Genomic DNA, 25,142 nt, shown 5'->3' with positions numbered 1-25,142 from the left:
TTAGACGACAGATGAAGGCCACCACACGTTACAAATGTAGAGCATGTGAGGAGATCAGAGGCAAATATCAGACCTTGTTCGCAATCACTTTATACCAAATTCTCGAGTCCAAAGACCAAGGACGAGTGTCCGAAGAATAGATCTTAGAGGTTTCTTGGGAGCGTTGCTACAATGTTAAAATGTTATCTTCTGCTCTCTCTTCCCTCTCTCCGACTTTTCACTTTGTCAATACCCCGGTAATTCCAGCAATATCAATTGAATACATTACGCTGCAAACATATAACATTAGTAATAAGTACACACATGCATCTTGAAATTTGGAGGACAAGTGTCATTATAAAACCTACACTACAACACCATTTCTTTGAGTAACATGGAATGTAGACTAAGAGTAAATGGCATTGCAACCAACCCATTCACTTGCAATGCCTAAAGATTGGTCATTAGTACAAGAGGTGTTTCTAGAGGTTGTATCAGTTTTCAATATGTGCTTCATGGATATTTTTTCTTATTTATATTCAAATTGTACTCCATTTAACTTTTTCAAAACACTTCAATTAGGTTTCCAACAATAATCGATCACACTCTTTTCTTACTCTATTGACCTGTTATCTACCTCAACCTTAACCTTTTTTTGGATTTCTGAGGTTTCACTATCTAAACTGTTTGGCTCCTCTGGTCCATGGTTTTGATGCATTGACACCAAGCCAATAAAGATCATTCAATTTACGTCATAGACATAGAGTCAGTCGCAAGGGCCCTATAGCCCATTCTACTAACCACTTTTGTCAAGAAAAGGTAACCAAAGGACCAGAGAGAAGTAGCAGCCATTGTTTTGGTACAAAAACATAAAAGCTCATGAGAAAGACCTATCAACATCCATTAGAAATGGCAATTACTTTAAGCCTTGGATAGAAGGTTCAAATGAGGCCGTCATACGACATATACAACATTGAAAGACAAACTTTTCACACAAATCCTAGTTCTTAGATGCATGAGCTTAAGCTAAATGAAGAAGGGAGAGGCCTTGAGAACATTGGAAATGATGGTGACTTGCAAGAAAAGAATTGGAAAGATAAATTGGAAGTAAAAGAATCAAATCACCAGCCTAAGGCTTGACCTCAAAGAGGTTATTGGGGAGTTCTAGAGCATCTCATCCTCCCTGATGAGCTCTCCTTGGAGAAGGTCTAATGCCGGGTGACTAGTTCAACTAACAGAAACTAACAGAAACTGCCGACCAACACGTGAATGGGAAAAAACAGGGCAAGACATGTTACTGAAATCTGCAAAAAATCACCTTTCACAACCTACAACAAAACCTCTACCTGATCATGAACATCAAACTTGCAAGATGAAAAACAGACCATTAGCATTGAGACACATACAAAGAAAGATATCAGACATGCGCACCTTATGACTCAAAAGCAACCCAACTTATCACGCTTCTTTTCTTGCAGAACAGACCCCAGCATTCATGAAAACCACACGATAGATTTATCTGTTGAGCTACAGTCTGCATTGAAGAGCATCATGATGAAATGAACAAGTATCCGAGCACAAATTTCACTTCAAGAAAGGGAGGGTGTGCCTGAAAGCTGTATCAGAAACAAATTTCTAAATGTACATCCTCTCTGAGACATGCAGAACACACAAACTTAGCATCAGAAACCTTATGCATCTCAGTGTTTCGTTCTTCCGTCAATGAATTTCAGCCAGCTTTCAAGATGGTCACATATACAAACTTTGTGTCTCTGCATAAGCAACTGTATTCGTGCACCATTAAGCAAGGATTTCCCAATCCAGCTACGTATAGCACCATTGGCCCTCAAAATGTATGGAAGGCCAACTCATTACCGTACAGGGATTCTATCATATTGTCATAGAGCCAGCACCCCCCCACCCCCCCAAAAAAAAAGCACACACAAACGAATGCACAACAAGACAAATAGAAAGACTCCCTTGAAAGCCCAACTCTTTGACACAAGTATCAAGACAATGCCTACCGGTAAATCTACTCATTTTCACGTATCATCTGCTACTATCTCTCCACCAGAAGATTGTCTAACAATTGCTGTTTCAGGTTCCATCGTGGGCCCTTCTCCTGTTCCGATACAATCCATGTTGCTACACAGCACTCGGCCTAAAGCAGTGTCTAAAGATATACCACCAAAATCTCTCACCAATCCAGAGAGACCATCTGCCGAAGAAAACCCAGTCGTAGTTGAGGCACCATTATTCAGTCCCCCAGGTTGACGTGTTTTGGCAATAAAATCTGTGGGCAAAGAAGAGTGCCTTTGTATGTGGTGCTGCTGCGGCTGCTGCTGCTGTTTCTGCATCTGTAATGACTTGCGGATTGACTGGAATTCGCTCAGCTTTTGAAGCCTTCGGATATCATGCTTCAACATCTCATTTTGAGCTGTAGAAATTAATATGCTCAGACACACATTTGAATGCTCATGTAAAGAAAATCGTTGCAAAATAACCATAAGCTACAACGTGATGATGAACTGATTATAAAAGTTTAAACGATACTTACAATCCTTATTCCTTTTCTCTTGAACAAAGAACACAACTTGTTGCTTCAGTGCATTGTTGTCCATGTTCAGGAGGGCTCGCTGATGCTTGAGATAAATCACTTGAAGAGATAAAGAGGAAATCTCCATCTGTATGAACACAACCACCAGTGAATTTGAAGCACAAAAAAGATAGTTCTAGATAATTCTGGAAAGTTACAACTGCCTTTTTTAAACAGCCCTTCAAGAGAACTTCATGATGAGTTAACTTGTAAGACAGACCTGGAGGGTACCCACGTTTCTCTCAAGCTCTGCAATATACTGAAGCTTGCGCACACGAGAACGTTGAGCAGATTGCCTGTTGGCTAAACCTCTGCTCAAAAAACAATATTGATCCCGCTTTTAAAACGCATAAGAAAATCATTAACATGGGCCCCTTACAAAGCAACTAACAGATCATTGAATATTACCTCTTAGCTTTCTTAGGATCTAGATCATTCTCAGGTTGCTCAGTCAAATACATTAAATCTGAGTTATTGCTCTCTTGGGTATAATAGTCATTTAAGACCATGCCTTCGCACTCTGCGATAGGATGGCCTGGTGCAGCCTCAAGAGCATCCCTTGCACTGCCCGTTTTTCTTACAATTGAGCTGTCAAGATTGGGATGCAAAGCTTGAGACCTGGTACTAATGGGGAGGTTTTGCTGATCATGAAGCTGCAGAATTTCCTCAAGCAGATCAGTCAGCTGATCCCCATCTTCCTTGGCATCATTCCCTACCTTCTCAGGCATTTGTGAGATTTGACATTCTGAATCGACTTCCTCTGCAATGTTACTAAGCATAGAAAGGCTTCCATTACCCTCTAGATATGTACCTAAGTCACTTGCACTTCGACGATGAAGAGATTTCTTCACAGAGACTTCTGATTGCTCCACTAAATTTGCGTACTGTAAAGGTTGATCCTGCACCACCACAGAGTATGAAGGAGTGCCCTTGTGCTGTTGATAATGTCTACCTAGGCTTCTAGAACTACCATGAATGCCCTGAAAAACAGTATTGAAATCTGACGGTGGAACTCCCCTATTTGGTAAGGTCGGGAATCTAGGAGGGAGACCAGGTGTGTTTCCTATGAGCCCTCTGTGGAGTCCTCGAGCATCCCCTTCAATAAGTTGTGCCATCATGAAAGCACCAATCTTGAAGTTCAAAGGGTGTTCACCATGATAAATCTTCTCAAAACCACTTGAGGTGTTTAAGGTCCATAATCTGCAACCAGACAAACAACATAAATTCAGACAAAGTCTCTGGATCTAGAAGGATGCTACATACGACAGCCATGCAGGGTTCGAACACCCTACAAACAGTTTAATGTTTGCACTCTGGAACCAGAACGTTTTATCCAGCCAAAGAAGAAAAATCAACTTATTTCAACTTGAACCATGATGCAAGTGAAGAATTGAAACAACAAGAGCTGATTGACTCACCTAAGTTCAGCTTCAGTTACAACAAAAATGTGATCTATTGACTAAAATAGCAGATTCCAGCAAAATTTTCAATGCCTGCAGTATAACCACAAAATAAGACATCAGCAGCAACAAAATTTTAAAAACTTCGGGATAATTTCAACAAAAGCAAAAGGACATGAACTTTGATGATCACCCCAGCACAATATAGAACCTCGATTGCCTCCAAAAATACAGATTGCGTTATGGATTCAGCAGCTGGGGAGACACATCAGCTTAACTGCACACGGCTTGCAGATGGAGCATTTACAACCCCCATTTCAGTATGACCCTAACTGAAACCGCCTGTAGCCTTACTAAAGGGCGGTCAAGCTTACTCTCACCGGAATAAAACTGTCCAACTTTCCCTGTACAATACGACACAAAATAACTTCATGAGTAAACCTGTAACTGGAATTCACCATTTCAAAATAATCCACGACTTGGTAGCTCGAGCCCTCCCAAGTAGACAATGACACCCTGTAGGCCCCAAAGACTGACGCCCCTTTCGGTATTTCTTTAGTCAATTGCAAATAAACAACCGGAACACTTTCAGCTAACTCTCACCAAGCTGTCCAAACCTGTCAAGGGCTGTAATTGCAAGTTTCTGACCCAATTTCGACAGCATAACAATGCCAAAACCCCTATAGGTCAAACGTACACATCTAGGACGGTTTCCCTTGCACTTGAGAAGCTTTCCGGTGAGCTGCAAGTCAATTTCAGCATGCTGTAATTTCCTATTTTGGTCATTGTCAGGTGCTCAAAGCCCTGTATAAGCACCCCAAGGCTTTCCCAAGCCTCCCTTGATGTTATCTTGCACTTTAGGTGCGAAACTGTAAACCTGCAAATAAACACAACAGGCTGCAATTTTCTGTATTGGATCGTTTTAAGCGGGGCAAGCACGTCTACGCATGTCTCAGTGGGGGATTAGCAATTAGCTAGTCCGGTTTCTATTCCAAAGATTCTTGCCTTGGCAAACGCGCATAAAACCCACAAAATTGTACATGGTCATCTGAGAAGCCCAACTAGTAGGGCATTACCATATGTGCAAAGGGGAGAGAGAGATGCACGAGAGCAAATCATCGCGCTACATGAGACAAGGGAGAAGGCAAGCTTTCCATTGAAGCTGTGATCACCTGCACGCACTACTCAAACACAAATGTCACGTGGCTATGGCAACCACTAACCTTAGTTGTTGGTTTCTTTCCCTTGATTTTATTTAATTTTTGGGACCCTCTTTTTGAAGTCACAAAAGGCCGGACATTGTGTGGCTAGTGTGAAACGGCGACGACCGAGAGTTTCACCCGCAATCGGGAAGGCAAGTCGCCACAAGATGGTCGGGCTAGTCAGCACTGAAATCCGAGCAATAAAAGGGTGTCTATGCTTAGTTCAAAGTCATTTAGGCCCCTACTTACATTTTATAAGTCGGTGGGTACTAGGAATTTCACTCAAAGAGGCAAAGTGGACACTTGGCGGCTTCAAGTAGTTTTTCCAAGTTTGCAGGAAGAGGGGGCGCCCAATTTGAGGTTGGGGGCTGATTTTTGCTCTACAAGTGAACACAAGTGTGTGTGAGTAGTGAGTGCACGTGATCACAGCTTTAATGGAAATGTTGCCTGTCATAAAATCTAATATCTAATATCTAAACAACCCAAATGATTTTCTCATATTAAACTGATCACTTAATGTGGGAGAATAAACGGGAACAAGGGTTAAGATATCGATATGTACTTATAGATCTATCTCAACACGAGGTAATAGTAAAGGGGCCCAAATGAGAGATGGTCTATCAAAGAGCAAGGCTAACCAATGGAGCATAAGACCTTAGGGTTAGCTTCATTGAAGACCTCCTATAATGTGTGTAAAAGTCCTTTGACCTTAGATAAGCTAGGGATGAGCTTGTCCTACTTGTCATGCTTGATGACTGAGGTTCTTGAGGTGCTTGAGGTGCTTGAGGATTGAGGTGCTTGAGGTGCTTGATGATTGAGATGCTTGAGGTGCTTGACATGCTAGGGTTGCACTTGAGGTGAGAACCCAACCCAAGCTTAAAGTGCTTAAGGGCCAAGCTTGTGGTGGGAACTGGGCCTATGCATGAGGGGCTTGAGGTGTCAAAAGGTGAAGATTCAATCCCTACAAAGAAGGGGCGAGCCCTACCAGAGGGGGGATGAGAGAGAACACCCACACACTCACACAAGGCATGCATAGTATAAAGAAAGCAAAAGGGACACTTGTCAACTTCCTTCTCATGTTGTTGTAACTATGTCAGACTTTGTAAATAATTAATGTATTTACGAGAAAAGAATTATCTAATTAGTTGTGTACACATCAGAATAGATTTAGCAATTCTGGGGCCTCAGGTGCGCCCAAGTTTGGACCAGTGCACCTCAGGGAGACCCTAGCACAAAATACCCTGAAGCCCTAATGATTGGGAAATCGGGTCTTCAATGAAGGGGTAGATAGTAGCCTCAGATTTCAGACTCAAAAAATTACGCGCCCTAGTGCAAGCACAGGAATGAGATGGGGTCCTTAGAATAATAACCTTAAGGCCTGAATTATTTTATGGCCTTAGGATAAGTTAGTTAAAGTATTTTTTTTAAATTGTTTATGCCGGACCAAATGACCGGACGAGTGCGAACACGTAATGCCAGAGCAGTGCTGGTACGGCATTGCGTTGGGGAGCAGGTAACAGTTTCATTGGATTGCATCTATGTGTGCAGTTGTGGTTCAGTTTGCACATTTCATTAATAGTTTGTGAACTTTTAAAAGTGAAAGTTGAAGGGTTTTTAGGTTATTAAGTAAGTGTGCCAAGTGGCACATTTACCAATGCAAACTAACTCTCTCTCACTCTCACTCTCACCCTCTCTCTCTACCTAGCGCCCCCTCTCCCTCATGGCTATTTAGGAGCCCCCCCTCCCCCATTTTCAGCGTTGGAAGTGCTCCTGCCCACCCTATTGTGAGTATGCTCTACGCATTGGAGCCCTCCATGGAAGCTTGAGAGCAACCCCTTGCAACATATGTGGTGGCCTCGTGCTCCCATTGTCTAGAACAAGGGTTCTCATAGCCATAGCCAGCTTTTGGTGAAGTTTCATCGCGAGAAGTTGCAGCAGGCACTCTCTTCGTAGAGTGTGGTGGCTGTAAATTCTCTGTTTTCAGCCCTTAATCATCTCTTTTAGGGTGAATTTCAGCAAAATACGTATAGAATCTAGTTCTTTTCTACCTATACTACACGTACACAAAGTTTCGTGCAATTCCATAGCGGAAAAGGGTCTCTATTTCGGCTTTGGAAGGTGCTCAGGTAACATTTTCAGGTTATGTGCAAAAAATTACAGCAAGCATGTGTGCGTGCATTTTGCGTATTTCTCCCTTGTTTTTGTTGTAGGAATGATTATGCATAAAGGGACTCAGTTAGCGAAAGGTAGACTCTCATTTTCGAGAGCTTCCCAAAATCTCATAGCAAAGGGAAAATCCTCTCAGTAATCAGAGAGTAGCTTTCGCACTCTCTCAGTCAAAAGCAGAAAAGAAACAATAGAGGACGGGCTATTGCCCCGTTCTTGTGCTTGTAAAGATTCTCCCTTAGTACTAAAGATAATCTCTTTATAGGGGGGGACCAGCCCATCTTCTGGTCCCCAATGAAGTGTCAAGCTTTCTCTCTCTCTCTCTCTCTCTCTCTCTCTCTCTCTCTCTCTCTCTCTCTCTCTCTCTCGGAGATCCGAGCCCGGGAGCGCCGTGCCACTGAGGAGCGAGTGGATCAGATGAGGGCCGACCCAACAGCTTTCATCCGGGTAGCCTTGGCACTAGACCCGCCCATGTACCACATCTTACATCCCCCCATTAGTACAGGATGGAGCTAGATAGCTTGATGCATTCTCATGATTGTACTACCTTGAGCATATAGACATGCATACACCCCTAGAGATAGAGCTCCATCCCTCCTCAGATACTCCACTACCTACATTCAGTTCAGTTTGTATCAGTTTTGTTTCATTTGTCTTTCCGATAGACGGATGACATACACACCATGTACATTTGATTTGTCTCATAGGCCGATTTCGGCCTGACATAGACGTTAAAAATCTTTCTTTCTTTCTTTCTCTCTCTCTCTAATTCTCTCGAGTATTTGAAGTACAATTAAAAGTCAGTTTACGCTTTTGTATTTTTTTTGTGACAATTGCCCTCATGGTGTGCCTGAAGCTTATTGGTTGGCCGCCCAAGGGGTCCAATGATAATTTAGAAGATTTAATTAATTGATTTTGCATTTATCAAGTCCTCTCTCTCAAAGGGGAAAGTGGGACACTTGTCCCAAGGCTACCCTTGCTGCTTGTAATGCCTCTTGCTTGTGATTGGCTAGGCTTGGAGGGGTCCAATGAGCTTCAAGCATGAGCTACAAGGGGGGGTCGACCCAAGCAAGCTAGGGGGTTGCTTAGGGGGTATACTCACCCACACAAACTCCCAAACACTCTCATTGTGTGTTATGCAAAGTGCAAGAGCTCCCTCTCCTTCTCCAAGCAAGTAGAGGTTGAGAGCCTACACCAACACTCTTGGCTATGGATTGCAAATCCAACCAAGAGCCATGCTTCAATGCTTAAGCTTGTCATCTCCTTCTTCTTCATTACTATGCTATCATGTATGCTAGCAAGAAGAGTAATAATAAGTGAGGAACTAATTCTTTCTCCTATGAAATGTTTCTTCTTCCTCTTCCCTACCCTCATTCCCTGCTAGCTCTCTCCACCTTCGAAGGTGTTTGAGGTCTTGGGACTGAGGCTTGGGATAGCTAAAGCTTTCTTCAAGTTTATGTTATGGTCGTGATGCATGAAGCTTTCCATCTTCATTGCATCACCTAGGTCACAAGGAACACAAAGATTGTATTGTAACAAGTCTCTCGTAATGGGAGAAATCATAATACAAATGACTATTGGAGGGGGGACCGGCTCCACATAAATCCGGTCCTCAACTATTGTCATGTTCTCAAAATTCTCTCTCTTGCAAAAGTATTGTTCATGCCAAGTTAACTAATTATGTTGCTATCTTCAATTATGTTCACCCGCTATGCTGACAAAGTCATTTCTAAAAAGTACTCTCACTAAATTTCCGCTACTCTCAAGTTAAATAGGCCAATTCCATTACATTGCCTTCTCCCTTGTCTTATGTAGCACGATGATTCCGCTCTCGCGCACCTCTCTCCCCCATTGAATATAGAATCGTAATGCCCAGCTAAAGGGCTTGCATCTGTATGGACAGTTGTGTGGGTTGATGCGCGTATATTGACTTCCATCAACACATGTACAACTAACTCAAAAACATCACTTCAACACAGTAAAGACAACACATACATACTTCAGACTCAGCAGAAATAACACAAAAGTAACTTCAGACTCAGCAAGAAATAGTACACAGAGACAAAATTGGTGAACATAACTTCGCCCGTTTCATAAACTTTCCCTTACACCTTTAAGACCACGACCAAAACATAGTTATGACTGCCTGACCAAAACGTTCTTGGCATGAACTTCAAAGCTAACAACATCCGACCTAGCAAAAGCCCGACCCAGTCATATTCTGACTCGGCAATTAACAAAACTAAACAATACTCAGCTCAACACCCGGCACGTCCCGGTGGTGGATTTCCAAGAAATCCGACTCGGACTTACATATCCCTTGATCAAAATACAGACTAAGACAAAAAGAAACCTATACTGCTTCCAATCAACCTCAGCAGTAGTAAGTGAAGTAACAACATTGTCTGACTGCATTTCCTCAACAAGTTCTGGCACAGCAATAGGCCCAGCAACAGTAATTTCCGACTCAGCAAGCACTTCAACCAACTGCAGGTAGCTCAACCCCTTCTTCAGATTCAGCAACCTCTGAAGCTTTAACTGTACCTGATTATTGAGCTTCACCTACTTCCTTTGAACCTTCTACAGATTTTGGAACCTGCTGCATCTGATCAGAGCTAGACTTTTGCTGTCCTGAAACCTGCTTCCCCAACTCTTTAGCTATGTACTCCTGTACTTCATGTAAATAAAACTCTCTTTCTTTCTTCTATTGGCCCACTTCCTTCAACAGACTAGCCTCATAAGTACTGACAAAACCTATTCTAACCAGCTCATAAGGATGTTTGAGCACTGTGGACGGTCTCTCTCTCATAGATTTCCATGCTTCTTGCATGTTGTCTAACATCTGCTGCTTGAGCACCTGAACATCCCCTTCTGACATCAGCACCCCATTTACATCCAGCTCCTCCCGTTCCAATACCTGCTGTTCCAAATCCAACAAAGGCTTTAACCTTTGATCAAGCATATGGTTCTGCACCTGTTATTCTGTGTTCTTGCTAGCCAACTGCTCCAACTCATACTTGACCTTCTCCTCTAAAGTCTGAGTCCACTCTTTAAACATTCCCAAAGACATTTTGACCTTGGCTACCTCACTCTGATGCTGGGGGCTCAGCGCCATTGCCTCGCCCCAACCTTCTCTTCAAGACCACCTGTCCTACGACCCTGCTACCCACGAATCTGCTACCCGTGACAGTGTTGCACACGACCCCCACAATTCCAACAACCCTAGACAGTTCGACACCCATGCTCCTCACAACTCTCCCGACTTTCTAAGAATAACTCGCCCAATTCTGCCCACGACCCCCATTACCAAGCTTGAGTCTCGCTTTTGTAAAGCCTTGCCCTCAAACACAAGGGTGTTTTCTCGCGCAGGAGAGGGGCTCATCCAGCTACGATGCAATGGGGACGATATTTCACCCCGCGAGTTGTAAGGTGAGAATGCAAAACTCAAGGCGCGCATTTCCGCCTTGGAGACGCGTCTCTCATCTTTGGAATCACAAAAGCTAGCCGACAACAACCACCTTTCCGCCTTGGAGACACGTCTCTCATCTTTGGAATCACAAATGCTAGCCGACAACAACCACCTTCTTGCCAAGGCAAAGGAAGTTGAGCAAACCCTCAACACGAACGTGGCTAAACTCGCCACACAAGTCAATGAAGTAATTGTCGCCATCTCTTCCAAGGTAGTGGAATGCATGCAAGAACGCCCCCGCCGGGCAGGGTTGGCACTATCCATTCGCAACGGCTTGCCCTCTACTTGGTGGGGGGAGGACACATCGACGCTAGCCAAGCTCAACCAAGCCATTCACCCAACCGAGTTCGACCCCAACACAATCACAAAGGTTCATCGGGAAAGTCGAACCAACCAAGGCATCCTTGTCTTCAAAAACAGAGTCACGCATACCACTGCTACAAGAAGCTTCACTTCTCAAGGGTACCAAAGTCTGGATAAGCAAAGCCTTGACTCCCGCTCACCTCAAAGTCAAGAAGCAAGAACTTTGAAAGGTACGAGAAGCAAGGGCAGCAGGTAAATGGGTTGTCTATCGCAGCGGTAACGCCATCATCGAGGAGTTTCGGGTCCCAAGAACTCCCAAGCCACCATCCCCTACCCCCTAAGTGACGTGTCACAATTTTGAATTTACATTCAAATATGTCCCTCATGTACCCTCTTATTAAGAGGTATCACGATGTTTGTTTCTTTGGTCCCATAGGTCATATTTGACATTCGAGGACGATAATGAATCTCTCTCTCTCTCTCTCTCTCTCTCTCTCTCTCTCTCTCTCTCTCTCTCTTCTATATATATATATATATATATATATATATATATATATATATGGAGGTAAAGGTACCTACTTGAAGGCAATTGGCTGTGCGTGCAGTTGGTAGATAGTGAGGTTGAACTCGACAGGCTACAGCCCCTCACGACGGTATTCATGCGAGGTCATAGGCTTCTTCATGCAACAGTGTCTACATGCTCTTGACACACGCACTTGCTTTTGCAATTCAATCAAACGGCGTCGTGCATAGGATTTGGGTGCTCTGAACCTTTAACCTCGGGTTTTTTTTTAAGTTGATAAGTTGAGGGGTAGCTTAATCAAGGGAGCGCTTAAGCGAGGGGTCTCCTTAGGCAAAGGCACAGGGGACTCTCCTCTGATGGACCAACCAGACATTACTAGAGATCCAAATGCATATCAAACCCCGCCAGCAGCAATGGTTACATTTAGGCGGAAAAGTCGCGACAACACAGCCACCCGGTTCTCTCAAAGCAGGGAAACTAAGAAGGTCCAGATGATCATTAAGACGGAGTTGAACCTTCTGAGGGGAGACGTTGAGAAAGAGATATATGCAACTGTGGAGAATTATAGAAATGCTATGTATGCATATATGAGGAAGAGTTGGACAAAGAGATGCTCGATAAGCGTGATGAGATGTACAAGGCACAGAAAGGGGAGATGCAAGCTATTGTGAGGTAGAGGTGCAGGTAATGGAAGCTGTGATGCAAAACACGTTAGATAATGCTATTGCTACTAGTGGGTTGTGGAAATCAGACATGGAAAAACTCATAAGTGCAACAGATACATTGATTGAAGAGCTTAAGGGAGGGCTGGCAGCTTGTAAAAGTATCCCTGGAAAGGAGGGAGAAATTCAACCCTCAGTGATTAAGGAGCTTGATAAGATCATAGAACAAGTGAAAACTCTCGAGGAAGAGGAAGAGCAGAAGTCGAGTGCAGTCACTTCATGGGTGGACGTCCTCACAAAAACGCAAAAGAAGGTTGCTAAAGCTGAAGAGTGGAATGAGGTTGCAAATAAGGGAAAGGCCAAGATGGCACCATTTTCAATATGAGCATTGAGGAAGAACAATAGAGCCCCTTCACGTGCACGTCACAGGCCTTAAGAACATTGGAAATGTAGAAGAAGAAGTGAACAAACTCTTAAAACGCATTAGCATTTCTGAAGCCACACACACAGGTGCATGGAGAGTGGGGAAGAAATGAAACGCTCAGGAAGAAAGTTCTAAGGGAAGAGCATTTATTTTACGCTTACCTACTGTGAGAACAAGGAGAGAATTCTTGAAGAAGAAACAAACTCTTAAACAAACTCGGATATGCCTGGTTGCATTGTCTCAAACACATTCCCTCGCATATAGCCTTGCAAACCTGTGGAAGGTCCAACCATAGCTTGAAACAGTGAACCACCTCCAAAATAACCAAGATATGAAGTAGGTAATGGAAGGGTCTCACACATAGCTTGTTCATTACTCCCTCGACCATTCACAAACGATTTGTGTCTAGGTAACTTTGGATCAATGAACACATCTGGTTGCTCAATCACATGGGCCTTCCCTCGACCAAGGGTGATCCGGCATAGAACTGACATGCCAACTGGATAGACCTAAGGTGCACACAACTGGAAAAAACTAGAGTCCACGGTTCTAACCGAACAATGAAAACACAAAGTTGACCAATGTCTACAACCAAACAATGTCAGACGTCATGGTTTCATAAAACTAAGAGCTGACCCCCTTCACATTGCAACCCACCCAAATTCGCCTCTCTAAGTCTCTGTACAGGAGTTTCATGCAAGGGCGAAAATCAATCGCCACTCAACCACTGCAAATGAATTTCAAAAAGAGGCCATGGGGCTAAAATAGGGCACCTTTTTTTTTAACATCAGTACGGATCCGTAATATAAGACAGTGTACAGATAGGATACGCACAACGTACGGATGCAACCTTGGCAAGAAGCAAAGGAGCACAAGACAATTGTACCTCGTGGAAGCAATATAAAAGAAATACCAAAAGGGGCACAAGTTTTGGCTTTGGGACCGGTGCTCTTTAGGAGGGAGACTCCTCTCTCTCTCTCTCTCTCTCTCTCTCTCTCTCTCTCTCTCTCTCTCTCTCTCTCTCTCTCTCTCTCTCTCTCTCTCTCTCTCTCTCTCTCTCTGTTCAGTTGTTTTAAAGGGATAAAAGTTTATTCCAATTTGTTCTTTTCAATTGGCACGTGGTGCCCTCCCATTAAAGTGGTATCAGAGCTTCAAGCATCTGCTTCTCTAAAAGCACACCGAACCCTCTTAGAACAGACACGACAAGATGGCGCTTCTTGATTCTACAATGTACCTAGAGTTCGTCCTCGATGAACTCCGCGACATACTCTCGAAGCACCCTGAACAAAACTTCCCATTCTGCAGAGCTTACAATAGTTTTCCTCTAGACAACCTACACAATCTTCTATTCTGATTGGGGGGATTTCAAAAACATGGTGTGCGATCGTCCCGACTTCTACCCGGTGCAACCTCTTTTGCCACCGCCGTTGCCACCACCTCCCCCACCATCACATGGGTATAACGGTTGGAGGCCGTATGCCTATTATCCACGTTTGGGCCTTGCACCGCATCAGCCCAAAGATTTCAAGGATGGTGGATCTACATTAAAAAAACTCACCTTTTTGGGAGGGAAAGATCGAAAGAAAGCTTTACAATTTTTATAGCAGTTTGAAATATTTATGCCCTTGGGAACTACACCAAAGAATCAAAGATCTCTCGAGCCACCACTTTTCTCAAAGACAATGCTATGCAATGGTGGAGTTCTATAGCTACCAACCCTCATGCTCCTAGGACTTGACAAGCTTTCAAGAACTTTTTTGCCCGGAGTTACATGAGATCCTTATTTGAAGTGCAACTTATTGCAGAAAGGGGAAAAAATGTTGGCCACGGAAAACATGGAAGACTACAACTTGAAGTTTCTAAATATCCACCTTTTATTGTCTTTCTTCAACCTTACAACCTGGGAAGACCAGTGTGAGCGCTATACGATCAGATTACCATCACCTCTACAAGAATATTGTTTGCCCAAGCAAGTTTCGACATCCCACAGCTTAAAGACCATGCTACGGTCGGCTACAAACTTATGAAAGGTAGATTGGATTCACTATGGATGATCAACCGCCAAACATTCAAAATCCTCAACAACACGCAAACTCTCGAGATTCTCGCGACACCTCGACTACCTGCCCGACCTTGTTTGACTACTTGCCAATGAGAAACTCTACGGCAAGAAGGCCCATGCTTCGAATGTTTTCAGACGGGACGCACCTCCTATGTTTATCCCCATGAAGGTGATAAGAAAGACTTGATACACATATTTACAGTATCTTTGTATCCCATGCTTTCAAAGAATTAAGCAGAGCATATGGAAAGATTCATGGCCACAAATCTTTTATCTTTTTCGGTCCAAGAGCCACCGAGAATTTCATCCATCCACAATTCCATGGACTTTGAGTACGATCAATTGCTGGAGCCAAATGACTTCAATTTTGCTGGAGCCAAATGACTTCAGTTTTGCTTTGTATGTAGATACTTTTTGAACACTCTTTGAGAATACTGTTTGCAAATTATCTGAAATAGAATTTATCTATTTTAAACTTGTCTTGGTATTGATTAGGTTTATTTGATTCTAATTTAAATGCTGGTATCAGTGATGTTTGAGACCCTTTGCACAACGCAGATTGTACTCTGGGGAGGGTCTAGTTGTATTTGGTCCTCTAAATGAGGCAGGTTGCATTCTAGGGAGCGCTTAGTTGTAAACGCAAGCCTCCGAGCAACACATGCTACGGCCTGGGGAGCATTTGGTTGTAAATGGTCTCTAAACAAAGGCAGACTTTGGTCTAGGGGGAGTTTTGTTGTACTAGGGGACCCTCTAAACGATGCAAACTTCAGTTTGGGGAGTATTCAATTGAATGTGAATGTTTTATATTAAATGTTTGCACATGTGAACTTTGTGTCATTTGTGAAGCATTTTGTGAAGCATACGAATCTGGTGCATCAATAGTTCCAAGTTGGATGAGATTACCTGGGTATGTGATCTGAATGCATCGAGACACTCCTCTAGAGATCAACGCAGTCTGGGTGTGATGGCTAGCATTGTTTCATCGGAATATTGAGAGTTCCGATCAGGATGAGATGACTAGATGAAAATCTGATTGTGCAAGTATATGGTGTAATGCATGCTAAAGAATGTGATGTCGTAGACTAATGGGCATTGGCATGTATGCATAAAGGCAGAGTCTACTAAATAATCGAATTGAGTTTTGCAAGTCTAATCACGAACAATTAGTCTTCTTTCAAGAGGGGGGTATGCCACAAGTCCGAAGCATTCTCGAGTGCAGAAAGTCCAAAGCAAAGGAACACCCGACTATTGTACCTCATGGAAGCAATATAAAAGAAATACCGAAAGAGGCACCAAGGTTTTGAGGCCAATGATCTCTAAGAGTGGAACTCCGCCACTCCATGTCTCTCCTTGATCTTCTGGTATAGTCAAGTCCAACAATAACTCCATGTTTCTGCGTCAATTGGATGACTCGTTCTCTTGCGTTGAGCTTGGCATAGTACTTGTAAAACCAAGGTATGCCCAATAGAACACCACATCCTGCTAACTACATAATGAAGAAATCAATTGGATCTGCAAATGTCTAAACTTGAAGTCGAAGTGATCCAATCAATGGTGTCAATGATGTGTAAGTCCCGTTGGCCATTTGTGCTTCAACACAAGTTCCTTTGGAATATTTGCTAATGCCAAATCTTGCAGCTAACTATAGGGAGATAAAATTTTGGATGCATCTTAAATCAACAAGGAAGAGGGCATCTTGTTCTCTAACTTCTCCCATAGCTTTACATGGTACATTGGATGGATCAAAAGTAGGGACACCTATCAAGTCAGAAATCAAACCAGTCGAAAGTCGGGGCTTCTTGTTTTCTGTGTTTTCAAATAGAAGTGGTTGTTTCTCAAAACACTCATCATGAGCTATCACCATGAACACTTCCCCTGCACCTAGCATTGAGACACAAAGCGTCGGAGTTCCGCTTTCAAATGCATTGGCCCCAAGATCTGGCACACCTTACAGTATTTCTTTTTGTACTGATAAGAAGAGAATATGTATGCCGAGGAGAGCTCTGCTCTATGTGACCGTACACTGATCTTGCAGATGCCCGAGGCACATATTGAAAGGCCCTTGGCCAAAAGCAGCTACTACAAAAAAAATTGGCACTCCAAAAGCTCCAAAAATAGCTACATGTCACAAGTTAGTGGCCTGGCACACACCAGGGACAAGGGGGGTTAGGGCTTTTAAAAAACCTAACCTCTACCAATGTAAAGCTTATTGCGGAGGGGCCTACAAACCCTGTAGCCTTTATTGGATGGGTTGGATAAATTCGATCAAGTACGTGGGTCCATAGTGGCAAGGTTGTATGTACATCAAGGTGGAAACTAAGAAGAATGATGAATAAACCACCGTGAAGGGGCATAATGCCACGTGATCGTGCCTCTATCCATACTGAAAAGAACTGTAGTAGCACCCAGAGTCAAAAGAAACTGATGTCGTCTCCTCTCTGCTGCCCTAGAGAGGCATGTTGAAGAATCCCATTGGCTGTGCAAGGTATGCAAAAGCTCAGACCAAATTGCACCCAAGGTAGTGGTCACATGGGAAGGATGACCACCAAGAACCTAAGCACACAGAGCCTTCCATATAATCCACAATACTATGCTGCATATCGTAGCAAATAGAATATCACGAGGCTGTATGTCAAACTGTATAGCCGAGGTGTGCTACGATGGCGAGGTGGCAAAAGTAAGGTTGTGGGGCTCAACTTTGTCAACATTTGCTGGGATGGGAGTGCCTGGCAAGGCTTTGTGGGAGTTGCAGAAAAAAGATGGCGATCGTGAAGGTGAGGCCGGTAGCAAAGGTGATGGGAGCTCACAAGGTGGAGCAAGGGATAAAGGGGTGGTGCTTTTACGTGCCGTTTGAAGTGCACGTGTCATGTTGGAGTCACCGCAAATCAAAAATGAGGATAGTCGAGGTGAAAAGTGATGGGAATGGAATCGTGCTAGCTATGGTGGATAAAAGAGAAACATCGTGCACACAAGTAAGTGTGTGTTGGCTAGATTATCACTCAAGCGAATTAAGATCAATTAACTTGGACTCATAAATACGATCTTGAGTATTTGCTAAGCCATCACAAGCTCACCATAAACAAGGGAGATGTAAAGCAAAATAGACTTGAATTTATTCATGAGCTTTAAGTAGCTCTACAGCCTTGCATCGCTGCATGTGGGATAAATCCACTCTTCTCTCCTTGACTCGCACTTTAGGACAAAGCTCACACTTTACAATTCTCCCCTTGAGGTTTGGACTAGGAAAAAACTGAAGAAAACTGACATCTCTTGCACACTCCAATCTAAGAGCAAAAGAACATCTCCAATCCAGGAGACCATACCCAATCCCAAAGACAAACTATCTCTAATCCAAGAGATACTAAAACACCTCCCCTCAAACAGATGTATAAAACTGAGACCAAGCTAGTCCAAGCTATCTCCAAACAAATACAACCAATAGGGAAAGGCAAAACAAAAAAGCTAGAGAATGTTGTCGTAGACTAGAAGGCTATTGCCCCCTTCTTCTTCATCTTCATCTTTGTCCTCTTCTGCCAAATACACTTTGGGCCTTGGATTTCTGCTAGTGTTGCCTCTATCCCATTTGAAACACTTGCAAGGAAGATGACCCTTCTTTCCGCAAATGCTGCAAGTCTTCGATGCTAGACAATCCTTTGCTATGTGCCCTTCTTTGCCACACTTGAAACAAGTTTTGTTGCTAGAGCTAACTGCAAAAGCTTCTCCCCCTGAAGTAGCGTTCCTTCCTTGCTTCTTTTCCTTGGACATTAAAGAGTTGATGACATCTTGAAACTCTGGCCTGGGATCCTTCTCCTCAATGCTGGTCATAATCTGGTCAAAGCTAGGTGGTAAGGCTGCTAGTAGAACCGCGATTTTGTCCTCCTCTGGTCTTGCACTGTTTACATCAACTAGTCGTGTGGTCATGCTTTTGAGACGATTGACCAAATTTGCAATATCTTCGTTTTATTCCATTTGCGATTTGTATAGATCTTTCTTTAAGCTTTACTTTGCTTTTCTTTTTCCTAGCTCCAAAGTTTTTTTTAGTACTTCCCATGCAGCTGATAAAGTATCACAATCATCAATAAACTGTACATAATTGTCATGTAGTGCGGTGATTATGATTCCTAATGTCTACTCGTCCTTTGCTTGATTTTGTGCACTCATTGCTCGTGTCAGTATTTGTGCACCAGCACTAGATGTCGGATCAGTGAGCGTTGTCACAAAGTGATGACGTGGCGGACAACAGAAACGCTAATTTCTGCCAAAAACCCTGAAATTCCTGCAAACCCTAATTTCTGCCAAAAACCCTAATTTCCGGAAATCGCGGAGGCTAAATTTTTATTTATTTTTTTTGAAAAAAATGATGAGCGACGCGAATCTTGCTTTTTGGAGATTACGCCATGAGAAAGAGAGAGAACTTGCTTTTTTTTTTAAAGACTCTCTAAGAGAGAGAGAGAGCAGTTGCTTTTGATTTGAAGCTTTTGGGGCTCTGCTTTTGGGCATCCCTTGTAACCTTTAAATAAGTGGTGAGGGTCTCACTTCTCAGAGCATCTGGACACAGAGTCTGAGAGTGAAACCCTAGCCACTCTCTTGTACTTTGATCTGATTAATATAAAAAGAAATACCGAAAGGGGCGCCACTCTTTGGGGCAAATATCTCTAGGCACGGAACTCCGCCGGGCCAGTGCAAATCTATTGTGATCTGTGAATTGTTTTGAAGTGGTTATTTGGTGCTGTCGCGATTGATTCTTGACTTGGAGTCTGTTACAGTGGTATCAGAGCACGGCCGATTTCTCTTCTACGGGAAATCCGATCCCCAATTTTTTTCGACGACACCTATGGCTTCACACAAGGATCAGTCGACTCCCTCTGCATCTGGAGATGCGGGCTGGGATCACAACAAAGATTCAGGCAGAGAGTATGGCCCGCCTCGGCCTACTCAGGCGGAGAGACAAGAGATGGAGCGTCGTCAATTAATCGGCGATGCAACGAAGATGATGCTCAGTTTTGCGAAGGATCCGAAATATATGAGCAAGACTTCTTTTCAGGAAGTGCATGAACAGTGTGGCAGAAAACCACTACACCACCACTGAAACCCGCTCTCGAGAAACTTTCTGATCACAAACAGTATTAAGAGAAGGAATTACAAGAGGTGGTTGATGCACGGATTGCTCAGCTTTTTGACGCGCAAAAGAAAGCCAAAAAAGCACGGCAAAAAGCAGCAGAAAGACACTGACTTCCCGAGATATTTGGGTCGTCGGTCGACATTCGACAAGGCAAAGAAACTGAAGGAGCGTGTCAAGTTTGAAGGCTTATCCAGTTCTTCTTCTTCTTCTTCTGACAGTTCTTCTAGCTCTTCAGACTCGAGCGAAGAAGACAAGAAAAGCAAAAAGCGAAGCAAGAAACAACGCTTCGGAAAGGGCAAGAAAAAGGCAAAGAAGTCTAAGTCTCGCCCAGTGAGTGATACTTCTATAGAGGACTCGTCTACGGACAGTTCAGACTGACAACGGAAACTTTTATGCGAACAAGAAGAATTTTTACAAAGCCAACCAGTATGACTTTCACGAAGATAAAAGCAAGAAAGTCCGAGAGTTTAAGGAAGGTGGCCAAGCACTTAAGTTTGATACTTTTTCGGGATACTCCGATGCTTCGAAGGCTTTGTCTTTTATACAGCAATTTGACATTGCTTTCGCGGGAGGACGCTATTCAGAGCACTCCAAGATTGGGAGAGCTGCCTCTTATTTTAAGGGGAATGCTCGCACTTGGTGGTCCACGCTTCTATTAAACAAGACTGCACCAGTTAAATGGCTGAAATTTAAGAAGCTTTTTATTTCTTCTTGGTTGACGCAAGAATATGAACGAGATATACGAGTTGCTTGGAACCATCTTCGGATGACCAAGAAAGATACAATCAATGCTTATTGTGAAAGATTTTGGAGCTCTTTTCTACCCGCCTCTTCATTCAAGAAGATCTCATTCAGAGAACAGGTCGACCTTGGGTCTACCTACAGAGATCCGAGATCACTGCTTGGAACAGAAGTCAGCTTCTATTCAAGAGTTGATGAGTCATGCGAAGCAGGGCTTTGCCATTCACTCTGGCAGTCTGACCTACCACACAGATGAGGCCATGACACAAGCCGAACAGACTTCTGGGAATGAAAGTAGAAAGAAAAAGAACAACCCAGAGAAAAAGGATGCACGACCCAAGCTTACTCCTGAGGAGAGAGCTGGCTTCATCAGAGAGGGGAAGTGCTTTGGATGCGGGGAACAGGGACATATCTCCGTGAAGTGCCCTAAAAAGGCACAGAAAGAACAGAATGATAAAGACGAAGACAGGCCTGAGAGTTCGAGAACAGTTGAGGAACGTGGCAGAAAAGACAGATAGAAAAGTAGAACTCGTACCACATGGCGTGGGACCTGCACCGAATCTAATGAATGAAAGTACAAACTTTGCCGCTTTTGGGGCAAAGTGAAGGATCAGGAAGCTCTTTTGAAGGAGCCAAGGCCAACTTCTTTTCACTTGGAATTGGTGGCTCGATTTGGAATTACGCCCAACAGACTGACGCCACAAGCGGAGGTAGTTCGATTGGCACCTGGATGGGATGTTGCCATTACACCGAGCATTGGCAAACTTCGTTTGCAATGACAAGGGTGTTCAGGGCACACGAGTGACGTTCTACTCAGGATCCCTTGGTACCACAAGAACTACGCCGTGGTTGACTATCGGGCTGAGAAAGCGACTTAGATAAATGAAGGGCTTAGAGATTGTACTTGATGAACTTCAATTCCTTACTCATTCTTTTGGGAGAGAACTGAACGATGGACAAAGGTTGAATATGTTTTGACCTGATCAAAAAGAACGCCAAGATTTTTCTCCACACTCATGCCAATTGCTTTTCAGAGGGCCTGAAGATCAAACCATTGATCTGATACCTGGAAGCACGCCACCGAATCGGCCACCTTACCATGTGAGCCGAGTATAGAATGAAAAGATTATGAGCCAGTGAAAGACCTCTTGGAAAAGGGTCTTGTCCAGCCTAGTACTTCACCGTATTGCTCTCCAGTGTTGTGGTTTTGAAGAAAGACGGATCTTGGAGAATGTGCATCGATTATAACACTCTCAACGAAATCACCATCAAGAACAGACTTCCGATTCCTAGGATCAATGATATACTCGACAGGTTACAGGGATCCTCGTGCTTTAGCAGGATTGACTTGAAGAGTGGATATCATCAGATCAGGATAGCGCCAGGGGATGTCTACAAGACAGTTTTTCGGACGACTTTTGGGTTATTTGAGTTTTTGGTGATGCCTTTTGGCTTAACCAATGCTCTTGCGAAATTTAATCGGATGATGGACAGGATTTTTCGAGAGTACACGCTATTTGTTGGCACTTTCTGAGGCAGAACACAGAGATCATCTGCTTCAAGTCTTTCAGGCATTACGAGATCACACGTTAGTGATTAATGCAAAGAAAAGTGAAATTTTCCTACCAGAGATATACTTTTTGGGACACATTGTGTCAGCAACAGCAGGAGTGCAAATGGACCCGGCCAAGATAGAGACTCTTCGTGATTGGCCCGATTTGAGGAATGTCCATGAAGTTAGAAGCTTCTTGGAACTGTGTTCGTACTACAGGCGGTTCATACGAAAGTTTGCAGAGGTTGCTTTCCCTTTGCATACCTTGACACAGAAAGGAGTGCCTTTTTCGTGGGGACCCACAGAGGTGACTGCCTTTCGGACATTGAAAGAGAAATTAACTACGGGACCTATTTTGACTTTGTCGGACTTGCAGAAGTCATTTGAAGTATATTGTGATGCTTGCGGTCGTAGTCTGGGTACGGTCTTGATGCAAGAAGGCCATGTCATAGCTTACGAGAGTTGTTTGTTCTCTAGGCCGGAGATGACAGCACAGATTTATGAGAAAGAGCTTTTGGCGGTTATCCATGCTCTTACTCAGTGGCGGCATTACCTGCTCAGAGAGGATTTTACTGTCTTTACAGACCATCAGAGTTTGCGCTACTTCTTCTCACAGAAGCAGCTTTCGGAAAAGCAGATGCGGTGGGCGAACATCCTGTCACAATTTCACTTCCAGATAGTCCATGAGCAGGGACACAAGAATGTGGTGGCAGATGCTTTGTCTCGGAAGCCGTTGGATTTGGCTATTTCCGCGATACATTATAGGAGCTTCGAGGATATGGACGATCAGTATCCCACACATACAGATTTTGCAGATATTTTCACACAGATACGGGATGGGGAGACAGTAGTTGCATACTCCTGTTGGAAAGGCTGCTTGATGAGAAAGACTATGTTGTGCTTTACACAGCCGTTGAGGGCGTTACACAGCCGTTGAGGGAAAAGGTTATGATTGAATGCTAATGTCCACCTTTTGCGGGTGACCGCGGCATTGCTACCACCATGAAGGGGGTAGAGAGATACTTCTTTTGGCCGTGACTCAAAAAGAACGTGGAAGAGTTGTGCGCAGTATGCCAAAAGGTCAAGTTTGACAGGCATAAGGCACAGGGATTGTTACACCCTTTACCCATACCCACCCGCCCTTGGGAAAGTATTGAAATGGATTTCATTTTTGATCTCCCGATTACACAGAATGATCACGATGATTTTCCGATTACATGGCACGTCTGAGATGATTGTCTCCGACACAGACCCCAGATTTATGAGTTTGTTTTGGAAGGCAATTTGGGAGAACGTTGGCACGCGGTTGCAGCTCTCGTCATCATTCCACTTGCAGACTGACGGGCAATTTGAGATTGCCAATTCAGTGATTTTAGATTTATTGAAGTCTTGTATCTCGGATCAGAAGACTCAATGGGAAAAGAACTTACCTTTGGTGGAATTTGCCTACAGTAACACGATACACTCTTCGACGGAGAAGACGCCATGTGAGATTGTTGAAAGTGCTGCGAAGGTTCCATCCTTCCTGAGCACGAAAGATTAGATATTTGAAGCGGATGAATATTCACGAGATTTGGATACGGCTTTTGCCAAGGTTCGCGAGACTTTGCAGGAGCCTCAAGAACGACACAAAAAAGCAGCGGATCGCCATCGTCGCGACTTGAAATTGAAGGAGGATTATTGGGTGCTCTTACGTTTTGAGGAGGCACGCCTACGAAAGAAAAAGGGAAAGGAGAGACTTTTTCCAAAGCTTAGTATGCGATACTACGGACCTTTCCAGATTACTGAAAAGATAAATGATGTCTCCTTCCGATTGAAACTGCCAAATACTTGGAGGATTCACAATGCATTGCATGTGAGTTTCTTGAAACCTGTTAAGGGTGATGTGCTTGATGATGGGGAGCCTGATGAGCAACCCGAAGTGGAAGAAAATGAGGAGATCCTTGTTCCTGAAAAGATTTTGGCACATAACGATACGAAGAAAGGTAAAGTCCGAAGGCGGTTCATGGTTTAGTTCAAGAACTTTCCTACATTTGATGCGAAGTGGATGGAGGAGGAGGACCTAGCAGATACTCCTCGGATTGTGAAACTTTACCTCGATGTTTTGGTTTAGCATAGTCTACTCCAAACGGAACCCAGAATTCAGCTTGGCCGGAGATTTGGTACAATGGGATGCACAAGAGGAGAGTTACTCCGCTCCTTTGTCAACACATGCCTTGATTTTGATACTAAAGTCACTGATGTCTCTCTGAGCTTCAGGGATACTGAGAGCTAACAGTATTCTGCTGGATGACTTTATGAAATGGAATTCCTGATTATGATACTGTTCTTGACTTCTTGTGAGTGCAGGAACTGACAGACGAAATGACTGCAGCATTTTGGTCTGATTGATCTCGAATAGACATGGTTGCAATAGGGGTTAGTCAATCGGACATCGATGAGGTCCCGATTGGACCTAGATGTGATTGCTAGCTACATTGCCGATAAATCATGGTCTAAGATCCGAATGAATGTTGAATGTCATGTGATGTCCTGTGATGTCTGGTGATGTCCTGTGATGTCGTGTGATGTGACTGTCGATTTTGTACATGTGCTAGATGTGTGTTCCTAGTACGTAGGTACTAACAGTCAGTGTATGCTAAGATGGTTTATGGCTTTTGTTGGTTTTGCATTGTAATCGCGGTCGATTACAATGCTTTGAAGAGGGGGGTATGTCACAAAGTGATGACGTGGCGGACAACAGAAACCCTAATTTCTACCAAAAATCCTGAAATTCCTGCAAACCCTAATTTCCAGAAATGGCGGAGGCTAAATTTTAATTTTTATTTTTAAAAAAAAAATTTAAATAATGAGCGACGCGAATCTTGCTTTTTGGAGATTACGCCATGAGAAAGAGAGAGAACTTGCTTTTTTTTTAAAAGACTCTCTAAGAGAGAGAGAG

General features: G+C 43.5%; 1 protein-coding gene across 4 annotated transcripts in view; it reads right to left on the bottom strand.

Moving 5' to 3' along the window:
• Window positions 1-1,549: 1,549 nt before the first annotated feature.
• LOC147435094 (uncharacterized protein At4g06598-like) overlaps window positions 1,550-25,142 on the bottom strand; it is a 59,622-nt gene continuing 36,029 nt past the window's right edge. The window contains exons 2-7 of one of the 4 annotated variants that reach the window (XM_086491447.1): window positions 4,157-4,379; window positions 3,994-4,068; window positions 2,984-3,775; window positions 2,796-2,886; window positions 2,537-2,663; window positions 1,550-2,416 (exon numbers count right to left, since the gene is read on the bottom strand). In XM_086491447.1, coding sequence (XP_086347573.1) covers window positions 2,022-2,416; window positions 2,537-2,663; window positions 2,796-2,886; window positions 2,984-3,693 — 1,323 coding nt within the window. In that variant the 5' untranslated portion in view covers window positions 3,694-3,775; window positions 3,994-4,068; window positions 4,157-4,379 and the 3' untranslated portion in view covers window positions 1,550-2,021. The remainder of the gene's footprint in view (window positions 2,417-2,536; window positions 2,664-2,795; window positions 2,887-2,983; window positions 3,776-3,993; window positions 4,069-4,156; window positions 4,380-25,142) is intronic. The other 3 variants (XM_086491445.1, XM_086491446.1, XM_086491448.1) reach the window with 3 other exon arrangements.

This window comes from Adiantum capillus-veneris, chromosome 19, assembly GCF_014529385.1.
Source record: "Adiantum capillus-veneris isolate H3 chromosome 19, ASM1452938v2, whole genome shotgun sequence".
NCBI classification, from domain to species: Eukaryota; Viridiplantae; Streptophyta; class Polypodiopsida; order Polypodiales; family Pteridaceae; genus Adiantum; species Adiantum capillus-veneris.
Note: the sequence above shows the minus strand (reverse complement) of the source record. Positions and strands in the feature narration are given on the sequence as shown.